This window comes from Palaemon carinicauda, chromosome 1 (assembly GCF_036898095.1).
Source record: "Palaemon carinicauda isolate YSFRI2023 chromosome 1, ASM3689809v2, whole genome shotgun sequence".
Taxonomy (NCBI): Eukaryota; Metazoa; Arthropoda; class Malacostraca; order Decapoda; family Palaemonidae; genus Palaemon; species Palaemon carinicauda.
In genome coordinates this window covers 264,592,027-264,606,041 of record NC_090725.1, presented here as the reverse complement: position 1 = coordinate 264,606,041, position 14,015 = coordinate 264,592,027, and the positions used below count along the sequence as shown (strand labels likewise).

The window sequence follows — 14,015 nt, the reverse complement described above, 5'->3', positions numbered from 1 at the left end:
TGTTCTACTCATCGCATGAAGGCTGTGCCGGAGCAGAGTCCTTAAGAGTTGCTCCTAGGATCAAAAGGGAGAGAGGCCTGGGATGAGAGGAGGCAACAGAGGAATCCTAGGAGTGGTGCGTAAGGACTGGGAACAGGGACTGACCCCATCATAGCTTGCTGTGTTACGTTAAATAACGCTTTAAGCCATGGGGGGTTGCAGGCTCTCCATTTGCTGGGAGGGAGGTCATTAGGGCAAGATCGGCACTGGCCTTCCCATCGAGAGAGGAACTGGGCACTGTCGGGTGGGCGACAGGTGCTTCGGGACAGGTGGAGGCCCACGAGGCTGGAGGGACTGGTGTGAATCTCTCCTAGCAGGAGGTTTATCCTGGGAAAGGAAACCCCCTGCAGCCAGAAAAGGTAATGGAACCTCATCCGAAGACGAGGGTACCACTGGAGCGGGACGAGATGGTTTTCGCGAGACCGATCTCTGCGTGACGCTGCCACATCACGAGACACTGCTCTGTCATGAGAAGACGCTTTCACATCACGCGACTCTGGTCTGCCACGCAATGAGGCGAGAGACCGAACAGGAGCAAGGGGGCGAGACCCGGGGGAGGAGCTACTTTGGATCGTGAATCTTTCGAAGGGCCCAAAGGGACCATCGTAACGAGAACCCGAAGGAACCCCGTCACCAATTCCTGACGGGAGGTGGTATCCCTCGGAAATCGCGCCGCGAGAAACCCTAGGGTTCATGCAATGAGGACCAATTGGATCCGCAGAGAAATGAGAGAGCGAAGACTCGTTGTAACAAAAGTCACAAGAGCCCGAAAGATCAGCATGACTAGAGTCCATGAGAGCCGAAAGACTGGTCATAACTAAGGTCACGAGAGCCCAAAAGTTCCTCGTAACATTGGTTACGAGAACCCAAAGGCTCCGCATAACCAGTGTCACAAGAACCTGAAGATTTTGCGCGACGAGGAACTGAAGTCTTCCTGTTACGAGAGCCCAAAGGCTGAATGTAACGGATGGCGTGAGAGCCCATGGGCTCAACGAAACCAGGGTTGCGCAATCCCAAGGGATCAACGCAATGGGAAACTGAAGTATCCCTGCTACGAGAGCCCGAAGGCTCCCCGTATCAGAAGGCATGAGAGCTCGAGGGCTCAGCGTAACTTGGGTTGCGAGATCCAAAGGGAGCTGCGCAACAAGAGACCAAAATCTTGTCGCGTGAAACCTGTGCCTCGGCATGACATGTGGCACAAGAGCCAGCTGACTCAATGTAACCAACATTGCGATAGCCTGAAAGCTCAATGCAACTGGAACCATGGGGTTCCATGCCGCACAAACTCGATGGTTAGACGCGCCGAGGATCTGAAGGTCCTTCAGTGTCATGAAAGCTCCAAGGCTCAATGTGACGGGAACCTGATTCTTGGGTTGCTAGAGCTCACATACTCTTGGCAACAAGAGTCCGAAGGCTCCTGACCAAGCAGACCTAGAGCGTGTTGGTCATGAGACCCCGAGGGGTTAACGTGACTGGAACCCTGAGGCTCAAAAAGGGGCCTCCACACAGTCTAGGAGGAGTGCGCCGAGGGGTGATAAACGTCTCCAACCTCCGGATCTCCAGGGAGGAACGCCCAGCAGGCTCCTCCCGAGGGGGAGTCTACGTTAACTACGCTTAAGACCGGCTTCTACCTATGCCCTAGGAGGAGAAGCATGAGTCTCTGAGCCGCTGTTGACCTTTGGTAGCTCTTTCCCGCGAGCGAGAGATGTGTTACCCCGCAAGGGAAACACTGGGAGACTGAGCTGCCACCATCCCTGGTGGATCAGTAACACCCTCAGAGTCACTCACAGGAGGCCCAAAGTCGAACTGAAGAACTGAAACATCTGCGTTCCACAGAAGGAGGAGGAACCTCCGCGGAAGAAGGAGAAGACTACTCTCCGCTCCCCTCTGAAGTAAGTCAAAGAGAACTTCCTTCGAGGGAAGGCCACCGACGCCCAGTGATGGCCAAAAAGAAAGCACCTCGGATATAGCACAGGTGCCCCCTGTGGGAAGGGGCGGGGCCAGCTCACTAGTTAAGTCAACATCGTCCCCCCCACCACAAGGTTGACCTGGAGTATTCAGGGCTGTGCTGCTATTCAGCGGTTCTTCGGAAAGAACCAACGGAGGAGCAGCTTCGGGAAGAGATTGGCGGGTAGAAGGAAGCCCTTTCACGCTGGTGGAGAAACTGATTGCTACTGCTGGGTGAAACAAGTGATCTGAACAAACTCAGCATGCTGAGCAAGTTTGGCTAGCTGAGCAAGCTCACCCCAGGGGAGTTGCAGGCAAGGCTGGAACCCTGTGGAGAACCTGTCACCAACTTCTCAGGTGGGCGAGGAGTTGGAGAGAATGCCTCAGTGAGGGGTACGAGGCTTAGACTTACAGAAGGGAACGCCACTCCAGAGGATCTATGAGCGTGGAGGTCGTGACCAACCCCTGAGGAGGCAGCTATGCACTCCTGCTGTACCCCAAGCTTAAGCAATCTACAAGCCATTTCTTAGAGGGGGAACCCGAAAGCCCTAAGGGAGAGCAAAGAGTCAAAGGGCAGAGAATACACCACTTCACTAAGGGTGGCCATGGGGTCCTACACACCAGAAGGTTATCCGGGGTCATCACTTATGTTCAACCACCCAACGGAAGAGGCCTAACAAGGTGCTGGAGAAAGAAGTCGGGATTTCTTCAACTTAAAGGAAGATCCCGAAGGGAAAGAACCCCTTTTAGACTTCTTCCGTCGCTTACCATACAACCCCCCCTGGATGACCACTTCCAACACTCTTCGCAGGGAGAGGCTCAGGGTCATCTGCACGCAAGTTTGTGAAGATCAGTCTCCCATGCTAAAATGCACAGCAGGAGTGGCCAGCTATGCCAGGGCAAACCCACACATTGGCAATCATCTGAAAAAATGAAGCACACTTGCATAGAAAAAGAAAACAAAGTGAGTCTATAGCAGCCAGTAAATAATTGGGTTAACAGGAGACCAAGACAGCAAGTCTTTACTCTACTGAGCCAAAACCAAAAGTGACCTAACGCACTGGGTTAGTGTGTGAGATGGTTGGCTCATCTAACCAACACCCCCTCGAACTAAAGGAGGGTCCTTAACACCTAACATTCGAAGTTTATGGCTAGATTCCAGCTGTGACGCAACTACATGTCCATAGTAAAGAGTGAAGGGTTTGTATGTGTGTAGGAACAAATGTGGTCTGGCCGAATCTCAACATAAATCAACCAAGAGCTATTTGAATGATGCAAATCAAGGGGGCCAGATTAAACCTTAAAGTTTTAGGATAATGATCATGCTAATAATAATAATAATAATAATAATAATAATAATAATAATAATAATAATAATAATTATTATTATGATGATAATAGTGATAATAAAACTAATAATACCAAAGCCACATTATGAAATTAAAACTAGTACCACAAATATTACACACCTTCATCTTTCAGCTCCCATAATCTCTTTAACATTACAGGGATGAGGTGAGCATTATGATCCTTGAATGAGACAGCTATCTCAGGTATGTCCATAGCGGCAGCTAAAAGTCCAGTAGCATAAGTACGAAGGGGTTCTGGACCCTTTTCAGCCCAAGAAAAGAGTCGCATAACAGTGGTTTCTGATTCATTGAAGACCTGCAAGGTGAGCTAATAAATCAGAACCATGATCCAAAGTTAGAAACTGTATATGCAAAAAGATTCAGCTGAACCTCACTATAACCATACTTGTTACATCTTAAATTTTGATTCTAACGATTAATATTGCTACAATTAAAACCTGTGATATTCAAAAGCCAAATAAAAGTTAAGTATGTCATAACAAAGAGGAAAAAACTATATATACCTGAGGGATATCCAAGCCATAAAGAAGGTCAATCAACAATCTGCATGCTCCAGTATTGAGGTCAGTTGAATCCTGGGTTACTCCTAAACTAGAAAAATAATTTTCTCTCAGATAATGGTTGACAAGCTTTGTCACAAAGTTGTCTTTCTTGAAGAGAGCACGCAAGATTTGCCCCAGGGCACATTCTGGCTCAGCGGTAATAGGATGACGGTCATCAAATGGGTCAGGGTCCTGAAAGAATATGTGTACAATTCAACAAAAATTGAGATATTTTTATCAACTGCTGTAAATGATCTTGATAAAGTACCTACGCTGACACACCTCTGGTCTTTATAATAAAGTACCTGTCCTGAAGTTGCTGAAAAGCTCTTCTGACAAAGAAGAATTGACAGTTACCATTTTAAGCATTTAAACTTACTAATACCTCATCATTTTGCCTGTGCCAGACCTAGAACTATGCTGTAATTACCAATATTCTACATTGTTCCTTATTTGAAAATTTACTATTAATTATATGATAATTATTCTAGTATTAATTGAAAGAAAAATTTTTGTAGAATAGTTTCATGTGATTTCTAAAGAAAATTTAAATAATGGGACTAAGGTCTCTGAAAAGGAAAAAAATTAAGTAAGTTTGGAGTTTGATTTTTGGTGCCTTATCATTCATTTATAAGTGATGTAAAGGGTGAAACATCATAACACCTGGATTTAGTTGTGTTGCATGCCCTAGATTTTAATACATTTCTAATGCCTATATATTGATGTATTTCCATCCTCTTAAAATTTCAAATTCAAAATGAATAAATGTTTAATTATTTCCTTTCAATGACTTTTACTTTTATGTGATGCACTAAGTGAAAACCATTTATCAAAAATAAGAATGCAAAGAACAAAATTAACAAACATAAACACAGCAAAACTGCCCTGCACATTTATTACAATATTCATTCTGAATTGGAATATCTGTCTCTCAAAAGCTCTTTCTCACTAGCTCTCTCTCTCTCTTTTTTATGCATTCTTGATGTAATGTCATGTCCGTTTTTCATGCAAAAAGGAAGAAATCTGCATCACAGACTTGAAACACATTTGATGATGTTTCTAAAACATTCACTAATCTCAGCCAGCTTCAACATTGATTAGTGATCTTGACTTGCAGAGGCTGGGGGGATTTGTTGTCATTATGTAAGATAGATCAAGATATAGAGCATACAACTCGATTCCACCAACACGAGAAACCCCCAGAGAACAACGCTTAAAGCGCATGTCCACCAACACGAGAAACCTTCAAAGAACAACGCGTAAAGCGCAGGGCCTATCAGGCTGTGATCATCTGAAGCCAGGCAAGTCTCCAATCCAGACACAAGCAATCCTTCTGAACTGGGGTGGATACAGAAAGGAGAGACATGGCATATATGTTGAACAACACTAGCCCTTACTGCAGTGAGCTGTAGAAAACTGACAAAGTGTTTCTCTAAGAAAGGCTGCAAAGGAAAATGCAAGTGGTTGCAGTCAATGCTCCCTTGCACATCGCTGCAGTTGCAGATGTGAGCAGTAGCAGCTGAAGGACCGGCAGCATGGTTTGAACATTGTTGTGCATTCTGCAAGTAGCAGCTAAAGAACCAGTAGCATGGTTTGAACATTGTTGTGCAAAGCTTATGAAATGAAAAACAAACAAAATAGTGGCCATATCGGAAGAAGTAAAATCCTGGAAAATGTCACTGCTTTAAAAATAATGAAATCTTGAAAAATATGTAATATTGCTTTACGTATAGCAATAAAAATCTACTTCAGTAGGGCTGCCACTATGAGCCCAGCAAACTCCACTGAATCCTGGGAAAACTAAAGACATTTTGTGCGCAGAGTTCAAGTCACTCACAGGTTTGGAAGAAAGATGCCTCAACTAGCCTAACTCTGCCCACAAAAAGTATTATCAACACATTTCACTTTGTCAGGGAAGTCTGCAATAATGCTGTCAAATCTCTGAGTGTATGCATCACCACTGGCAAGGAATCCTTGGGGTGCGACCTTGTACCGGAATCTACCCCATGAGGTGATGAAGGTGGTGATGTGTCTGTCCTCTTCACGGATTGGTACTGAGTGATATCCGTTCCATACATCTGTGATAGACTTTCTAGTGTTCTACGGGATTCGATGAGCAAAATGGAATGGACTAGGGACATGGGGGTCTGTCATACAGCATGACGATTCTGTGGCTGTAAGTCCACTCTGCGTCTGGGACTTCCATCAGCTTTAGCTGTGACAACTATCTTGGAGCACCATGTGACACGTGCGCTTGGACTAACCCGTTCAAGAACTCCAATACTAATATCAAGCTAAAAGTCTTTGAGAACTTTGTCATGACAATGTATGGGCACCAGGATGGGTTTGTGAACAGCCAATAGTTTGGCGTCTAGGTCAACATGTAGTTGCAAGGATTCACATTTTATCATGGGGAAGGGTCGGTGCTCAAAGACGTTGGAAGCATTGTCACCATAATAGTCCCGGAGCCAATCTTTGAGTGCTGGTACATCTTCCTCTGTAGCTGTTAGTCCTGGTGGCAACAACTTTGGGGCAATGGCAGGCAGGATCATCTGTGCTCTCTAAGGATGAAATAAGGTCAGGTGGTGGTTCATGCTGCTAACTCCAGGAAGTTTGCTGGAATGACACCCAGCTTTTCCAGTGCTTCTCTGCATAAGAATGCTTTTTCAGTCTTCGGTGACACATATACCAACTGTTTGGCTGACCTAACAGATCCTGTCTGATCATGGATGCATGAGTGAACAATTATACCTCCCTCGATACCCATGTCCTCCCTATTGGTGACTAACATAGCGAGTTTCACTGGCATGATGTCATTCTCGGTGTAACCCATTGCCAAAACAGACTTGATAGGAATCACCGAGCTCTGGCATCCGGAGTCGGCATCCATAGGGATGGATAGCCTCTTGAGTCTTCAGCTGTCACTAATGGGGTAACCAAGCTCTTCCTGGTCTTCAGGCAAGGGTATCAGGTCAATTACATTTGTGGGATGTATTTTTGAGGGGCATTCAATCCATCTATCATTGAAGATATGGTGGGCTATCGGTGATCGGTTTGGATGCTTTTGGTTGCTGCTCCCGTGAAGACTCAAGCTACACAACTGGTCAAATGCTAGCAGGTCATCTTCCACCTGACATGCATTAACCTTATGCTTATCTTTGGGTTCCCAGTGAGATTTCAGTCCTCTTGAAACCTTGCTCTGGGTGCAGTATTTGGAATAGCTGTCTCTAAGTCCCCACTTATTGCATGTTGAACATTTTCTTCATGCCGATGAGTAATGTCCTTTAATAGAACACCTTGCTCATGTTGACGACCATGCTGGGCATTATTTAGCTCTAGTGTTCCTGTCATTGCGCTGGTCATGACTTGCTGCACTGCATGCCCAGCACTTGGCAGTCAAGTAGTTAGTTTGTTTGGACCTATTTGTGAGAGACCCAGATTTACCTTGTTTCTTCTGAGCTACGAATGATACAATCTCGTCAGAGAAGCTATCAGTTTTGGGGGGCCTCGAGGAGGTCTGCAAGGATTTCCGGGTCGGCAATTCCATGGAAGATTTTGCCCTTGATGATCTCACTACTGTAGTCAAAGGTGCGGGTACTCCAATGGCTGTGAACACCTAGTCGTAAATTAACACAGTGAGGCCTGACCACGAAGGTTGCCCGGAACATTCTGTTGTACCGTTTTTCTGAACTTGATCCTGTGCAACAGGATGCTTTCCTCTTTCACTGAGAGATGTTTGATGTTAGCTAGGAGATCAGCCTCCTGTATCCCAGCAGTTCTGAGGTCATCACTGCAACAGTAGAACAGGGCTGTTGGGGTTTGTGCATCTGATATGACCATCCCTGCCTTGAACATGGCCTACTGTCTGGTGAATGGTGACCACTGGTCTGAGTCTTATCCAGAATTAATCTTGGGGTGATCCAATTTAAGCTTTGAGAGGGCAGTTATTCCATGTACAGCTTTGTCATGCATTTGTAAAGCTATTGCTAGGGCTGCTGCGAATACATTGTCCAGGTCTTGAGATTTCCAGGTCCAGCCCTGAAGAGGCCACTCGAGTTTCAGCATTACGAGAGTCTATAAGATGGCTGAACAAGACACAGCATTGAAGATCTTCACGAGTGACTCTTCAGTCATAGAAAGAGGACACCATTTTCCTTGTAAAACTTTATTTAGTCAAAAGGGATGACTGATGACTCACTTGGAACATAGAAGATACAAACATAAGTAATAGAATATATAACCTTAGTAATGGCTAAACTGAGGTAAATAACGTATCTATCTATTGTGGAATTATCATCGTAATTAGCCAGCTGAATTGGTGGAACTTTAAAAATTCAAACTTGCAGTGAATGTTTTCAAGTTGAACAAGTTGACATATGTCTTTCTTCATAATTTATATGTGATAGATCTATTTTAACATTTTTACTGATCTCCTATCCTCTGTGACATCAGGAGACTCAGGATCTGAGCGCCGTTTGGGTAGCGCTCGAATGGGCGAGGCGCATCTGAGTGACGCACGAAATGTTGAGACGCCTCTGGGTTGTGTGTGAAGTGGTAAGGTGCGTCTAGTAACAACTGTTCCCAACTTCTCATTGGGTGAGCACGCACCAGTGAGGCACACAGGGATTTAGTGCATGCTACTACTACAGGCTCAGGAGAGGAGAAGTTGTCCAGTGTGGACAGGTTAGTTAGTCTATGTGTACTCTCAAGAGAGTTAGAGCACCCAAGGCTAGCACGCTCAGATGTGCGAGCGTTTTGAGAAACTTTTGCTCGCTGACACATAGATCCATAAGAGAAGTGTGCTTCTCATAAACTGTACAAGCAACGCAAGTGTCCCAGAGAGAGGGAGTGCAGGAGACATGCTAACACTAAGCATGTCTCTGCTGCTAGTCTCAAGAGGTGATACTGAGACTGGTGTGATGGTGGACGGCTTTGAAGGGAGGAGCCCGATAAGGAGACACTCTTCTCTGACCTTGAAGGGGATAAGCTCAAGGTGTCCAGGGTAGGAGCAAAAACACTCCCGTGTTTCCTTCAAAGCCAGCGCTGTCACTAACAACTCCTTGGAAGGGGGGACAAAGAGTATATAAAACTCGCAGGGCATCATCAACCTGTAAATCTGATTAGGGCTCCTCTGGAGGAAACAGGAAGTTCTTCGGGCCTTGAGATTTAGCCTAAATCTCAAGGCCAGAAGGGTTAGAGGGAAGCACACCAGGGATCAGAGGAGGAGGTTGGGATTTCTTTAACTTTGACGATGACCCCGAAGGGGAAGAATCCTTTTAGGACCTCCTCTTCCTTCTCCTGCCATACGCAACCCACTGGGAGGCGACCATTCCCAACACTGGTCACAAGGAGATTCCTCTAACTACAGGAATGTCCTTTGCAAGCAAGGCACAATAGATAGGGATCCTTCTTCGCACTTATAAAGGTGCCCCAATGTCTCGACACCCTCGAGCAACTCCGCATGTCCACAGGCATCCCAACAGAAACACTCCCTAACATGATGGTAAGGTATAAAGAGAAAAGAACTAATCTTGCCAAAAATCCCTGGTCAGTGGCAGGACTTCCCCGCTCCTGGCTGATAAGTACTGGCCACCTGTTTACACCTTGTTTTAAATTTAATTGCTGTATCCTCCATCTTTGCTGATATTCTATCCCCCATAAAGGATGTGAGTTTGTATTTATGCTGGAAAAAAAGGACAAATTCGTAGATAATTTGTAATTTTCCTAACTATACAAACCTTAGCTATTTATTGGGGGTTACACTTTCGGCGGAGCTGAAATGACGAACCATTAAAATTTAGCGAGAGTTAACTACCCACACTGCTAGTTAGCAAGGGTAGGGGGGGGGGTTAGCTTGCTACCATTCCCGTTCACACACCTGTGAATTAGTCACTTTGCTTGGAGGTAGGACTTCAAGGGGGTTAGGGATGGCGGGCAAGTTTGTATAAATAGCTAAGGTTTGTATAGTTAGGAATAATACAAATTATCTACGAATTTGTCATTTGCTCCGTAACTGGAATACAAACCACGCTATTTATTAGGGGTGACTCACCCATTAGGAAAGGTGGACATCCCTGCCAATCTGGCTTTTGGCTTTCCCCGGGGCTCTTTATCTGAGTATGTTAGTACTCAAAAATAAGGAGTCCCTGCCCTCGCTAAACCTTGCTATGCAAGGTCCGCAGCCTATGTAAGCTGTGTGTTGAAACGTGCAGAAGTGTGACTGTCTAAGTAAAGTTATTCCGAGTCTATGAAGGAAAAACCTGATGTAACCAAGACTTCCCAATACCACCTCCCCAGGGTATGGGGACGCAACAGTATTAGCTTAATACTAGGTACACAAGGAAGCATGGTTTACCTGCAGTGGTTTGAGGTCAGTTTATGCAGAGAACCCAGAATGCTGCTTTCCCCACAAGAGGGTAGGATGAAGAAAAGAATAAGAGCCAGTCAAATCTTTTCATTCACGCAGACTAAAACCGGGTAAAAGTGCCTTCAACCTTCTGCTACTTGTCCAATAAGGAGCTTGAGGTATACAACCAGCTGTTATGCAGCCACCACTGCACCGATAGAGATCGTATCGAGTTCCTGTGGGTCACGTCTTGCAGGAGAAAGGTTGTGAAAGTCACCTGGAGCATTCACATCCTTCTTATAAAACCTGTGTCACAGAGTAATCTGCTAAGAAGGACCAGGGGCATAGATATGCCCCTGACACTGTGAGTCGTCATGTTGAGATGATGTTTGGTGATCCTTCTCTAGTCTCTTCCAGTGCTGATGACAAGAGAAGGGACCCGGGTGGGCTATTGCTGTTTTCTTTAGGTAAAGTCTCATACCTTACCCTGGGTACAGCTACGGATGATCTGGATCGTCCGTTACCGAGTGGAGACTTGTGTAGGATCCGTCACCTCTGGAGACTCTGTCTGGCGACATACTCAGGTACGAAACTGAACATTGCCTTTCACCCTTCTCAATAATGGGTGATGTCGAAAGAGAGATCATGAAGTTCCTTGACTCGTATGGTTGCTGTCCGAGTGTGTAGGAACATTGCGTTCCTAAATCAGGAGAAAATTTGTTGCCTGGTGAAGTGGAACATATGGAGGTCCCTTTAGGGATCGGAGAATTTGCACTAAGTTCCGAGAGGAAGGTCTCAATTCCGACAGGGGAAAGGCAAGTTGTAAGTCCGTATGAGTTAGGAAGTCTATCGAAGAGAGGGTGTCTTTTTCTTTCAGTTTGAAGGTGAAGGATCAAGGTTGAGTGATCATCTTTACCTGTCGAAACTGAATAGGGGGTCTTTTCCTCTTGTATATACTCGAGGATTCCGCTATTGCTGGAATCGAGGTATCAAGTGGAGAGACACACTTTCACATGACACCAACCACACAAGACGTTATACTGCCTGGTAGACTGATGCTCAGGAATTCTTCAGATATTTAGACAACGTTTTCGCAAAGAGGTATTGGGCAGTCTCCAAGCGTACAATAATAGCAAAGCTATAGCTTGTGGTAGGTGTCGAAGTGGGTTGTCTGTTATGTGGAGAGGGTTCTCTTGGAGACACTATCAGGACCTGCAAAAGGTTTGGAAACTGTTCTGCATAATGCCATAGCGGAGCTAGGAGAGTCCTTGAGAGGTTGACCGATGTTCTAGCCTTCTCGAGTGCCCTTCTCCAGATAAAACAGGGACTAGACGTAAATATCATTGTTGTACCCACCGTTGTTACCAGAGAGCCTTGGAGTCTAGGGCTGGGGAGCAACGGCAGCCGAGATTCAGGAGTGTTGCGAACAAACCCCTAGTTGGAGGAGCTCGTAAAGTTGGGACTCTGTTGGCTACAAGGCGATCCAAAGTCCATTCGGTATACCTTATCTGAGATGCTGTGCAGATTGTCGGCGAGCACGTTCTTCTAGTCTGGAATGAAGCGGGCTGATAGTGGTACCGAATGGACTTTGGCCCATCTTAGTGTTTATACTGTTAGATGGGAAAAGGCTACGAGCAAGTTCCTTCTTGCTTGTCGATGTGTGTGGTGTGTTGTCCATCACATCACTGAGTGGTCTGTTAGAAACCAATCTGTCAAGGAAAAAGAAACTTCAGAAGAGACAGGGACCAAGGATTCCCCATTTCGATTCCCCTTGTAGGATGGAATCTTCGGGATCTTGAATCCTTCTGTGAAGCCTTATTCCTCTTTTCCCGGTGGCAATGTTTATGTGTTTGTGGGGAGGAATGGGGCAATGGTGACCTGTCCAAAAAGTTTTATTCCTTTTTACTGACTATTGCGCAAGTGTGTAGGAGAGTACTGGAGCGATGGCACAAAGGATGATGCTGGTGCTTAATATCTGCCTGGAGAGCAGGCAAGTGCTGGCTCTTAGGCAAGTGCTGGCTCTTAGGCAAGTGCTGGCTCTTAGGCAAGAGCTGGTGCATTGGATCTGCAAGCTTTGACTCTTTGGCACGAGTTGGCGCATTGGATCCGAGACCGTAACTGTGCAGGAGGGCGCAGGAAAGTAAGGAAGACCGCTGGCGCGCAGTAAGGCACTGTGTAGTTTTGTCATTCTCCCTAGAATGCGCCGAAGCATGTAACTGGTTGCGCAAGGGTGGGTGCATTCGCGCGTGTGTGAGAGTACTACGTGGAGACTGTTGGCGCGTGCGTGCGGAAGACCATCGGTGCCCGTGTGCAGAAGACCGTTGGCGTGCGCTCAAGATTATTGGAGCGCGCACAGCGTGAAGGCTGTCGGCGCACGTGCGCGGAAGGCCGTTGGCGCGCATGCGCGGAAGACCGTCGACGCGCTCGGAAGACCGGTGACTCGTGCGCGGAAGACTGTCGGCGTGCATGCGCGGTAGACTGATGGTGAGCTCACGTGCACACAACTGTTGGCGCGTGCGGGAGACCATCGGCGCCCGTGCGCGGAAGAAAGTCGGCGCGCTGCGCGGAACTGTTGCCACGAGCGCAAGACTATTGGCGCGCGCAGCGAGCAGAAGATTGTTGGCGCGCTCAGCGTAAAATCATCGGCGCGCCTCGCGTAAAATCATCGGCGCGCACGCGCAGGAGACCACCGGCGTCCGCGCGTGCAGAAAACTGTTGGCGCGCGGAACACTTTTGCCACACTCGGACGCAAGACTGTTGGCGCGCACAAGACTATTGGCGCTTGCCCTCGCAATACTATTGGTGCGCGCGGGAGACTATCGGCGCCTGCGTGCGAGAGATCGTCAGCGAGTGCCCGGAAGACTGTTGGCGCGCGTGCACGTGCGAAGGTAGGGCTAGTAGGTTGGCAGGGCAGCTGACAGGACGATCAGGAACTGGAATGTGCCCTTTGGAAGGGCAAGAATCCACCGATAGGGACCGTAAAAAGGTCCACATTAGAGTCCAGGACAGAAGTCCAAAAGGACTATGTTGCAGCTCAAGGTTGCGTTGTTAGGTCTGCTGCGCTGGTAGGTTTGCTTGATCCTCCAAAGAGGTGTCTCTATGAGTGGCCTCTTTCACGAACGAGAGGGGTGAATCCTTCGTAGAAGAGACTTGAAGACACCTGCGATGACGCCCATGAGGGCCAGTGGATCAGCAAGCTGACCTTTAACAGCAGCGATACTTCGAAGATGAGTCTCTATGAGTGGCCTCTCTCGCGAACGAGAGAGGTGAACACTTCGTAGAAGAGATTAGAAGACGCCCATTGAGGGCCGGTGGATCAGCAAGCTGACTTTTAACAGTAGCGATCCTCCGAAGAAGCCTCTATGAGTGGCCTCTCTCGTGAACGAGAGAGGTGAACACTTCGTAGAAGAGACTAGAAGACGCCCATTGAGGGCCGGTGGATCAGAAAGCTGACCTTAACAGTAGCGATCCTCCGAAGAGGAGTCTCTATGAGTGGCCTCTCTCGTGAACGAGAGAGGTGAACATTTCGTAGAAGAGACTAGAAGACGCACATTGAGGGCCGGTGGATCAGCAAGCTGACCTTAACAGTAGCAATCCTCCGAAGAGGAGTCTCTATTAGTGGCCTCTCTCGCGAACGAGAGAGGTAAGCACTTCGTAGAAGAGACTTGCCAAGACTGTGCTCCGCCCCTGAAGGAAGAGAAACTCAGCAAGGGGGGAGAGAAGTCTGGGCGAAGGCAGCAACAGCAGTCGGAGACGATGAATTTATTAAGA

At 47.1% G+C, this 14,015-nt stretch overlaps 1 protein-coding gene across 3 annotated transcripts in view; it reads right to left on the bottom strand.

Moving 5' to 3' along the window:
- Window positions 1-14,015, bottom strand: part of mahj (LisH and WD40 domain-containing protein mahjong) — a 193,984-nt gene that overhangs the window by 141,237 nt on the left and 38,732 nt on the right. For all 3 annotated transcript variants that reach the window (XM_068390118.1, XM_068390129.1, XM_068390122.1), the window contains exons 3-4: window positions 3,860-4,090; window positions 3,456-3,651 (exon numbers count right to left, since the gene is read on the bottom strand). In XM_068390118.1, the coding sequence (XP_068246219.1) occupies window positions 3,456-3,651; window positions 3,860-4,090 (427 nt within the window). The remainder of the gene's footprint in view (window positions 1-3,455; window positions 3,652-3,859; window positions 4,091-14,015) is intronic.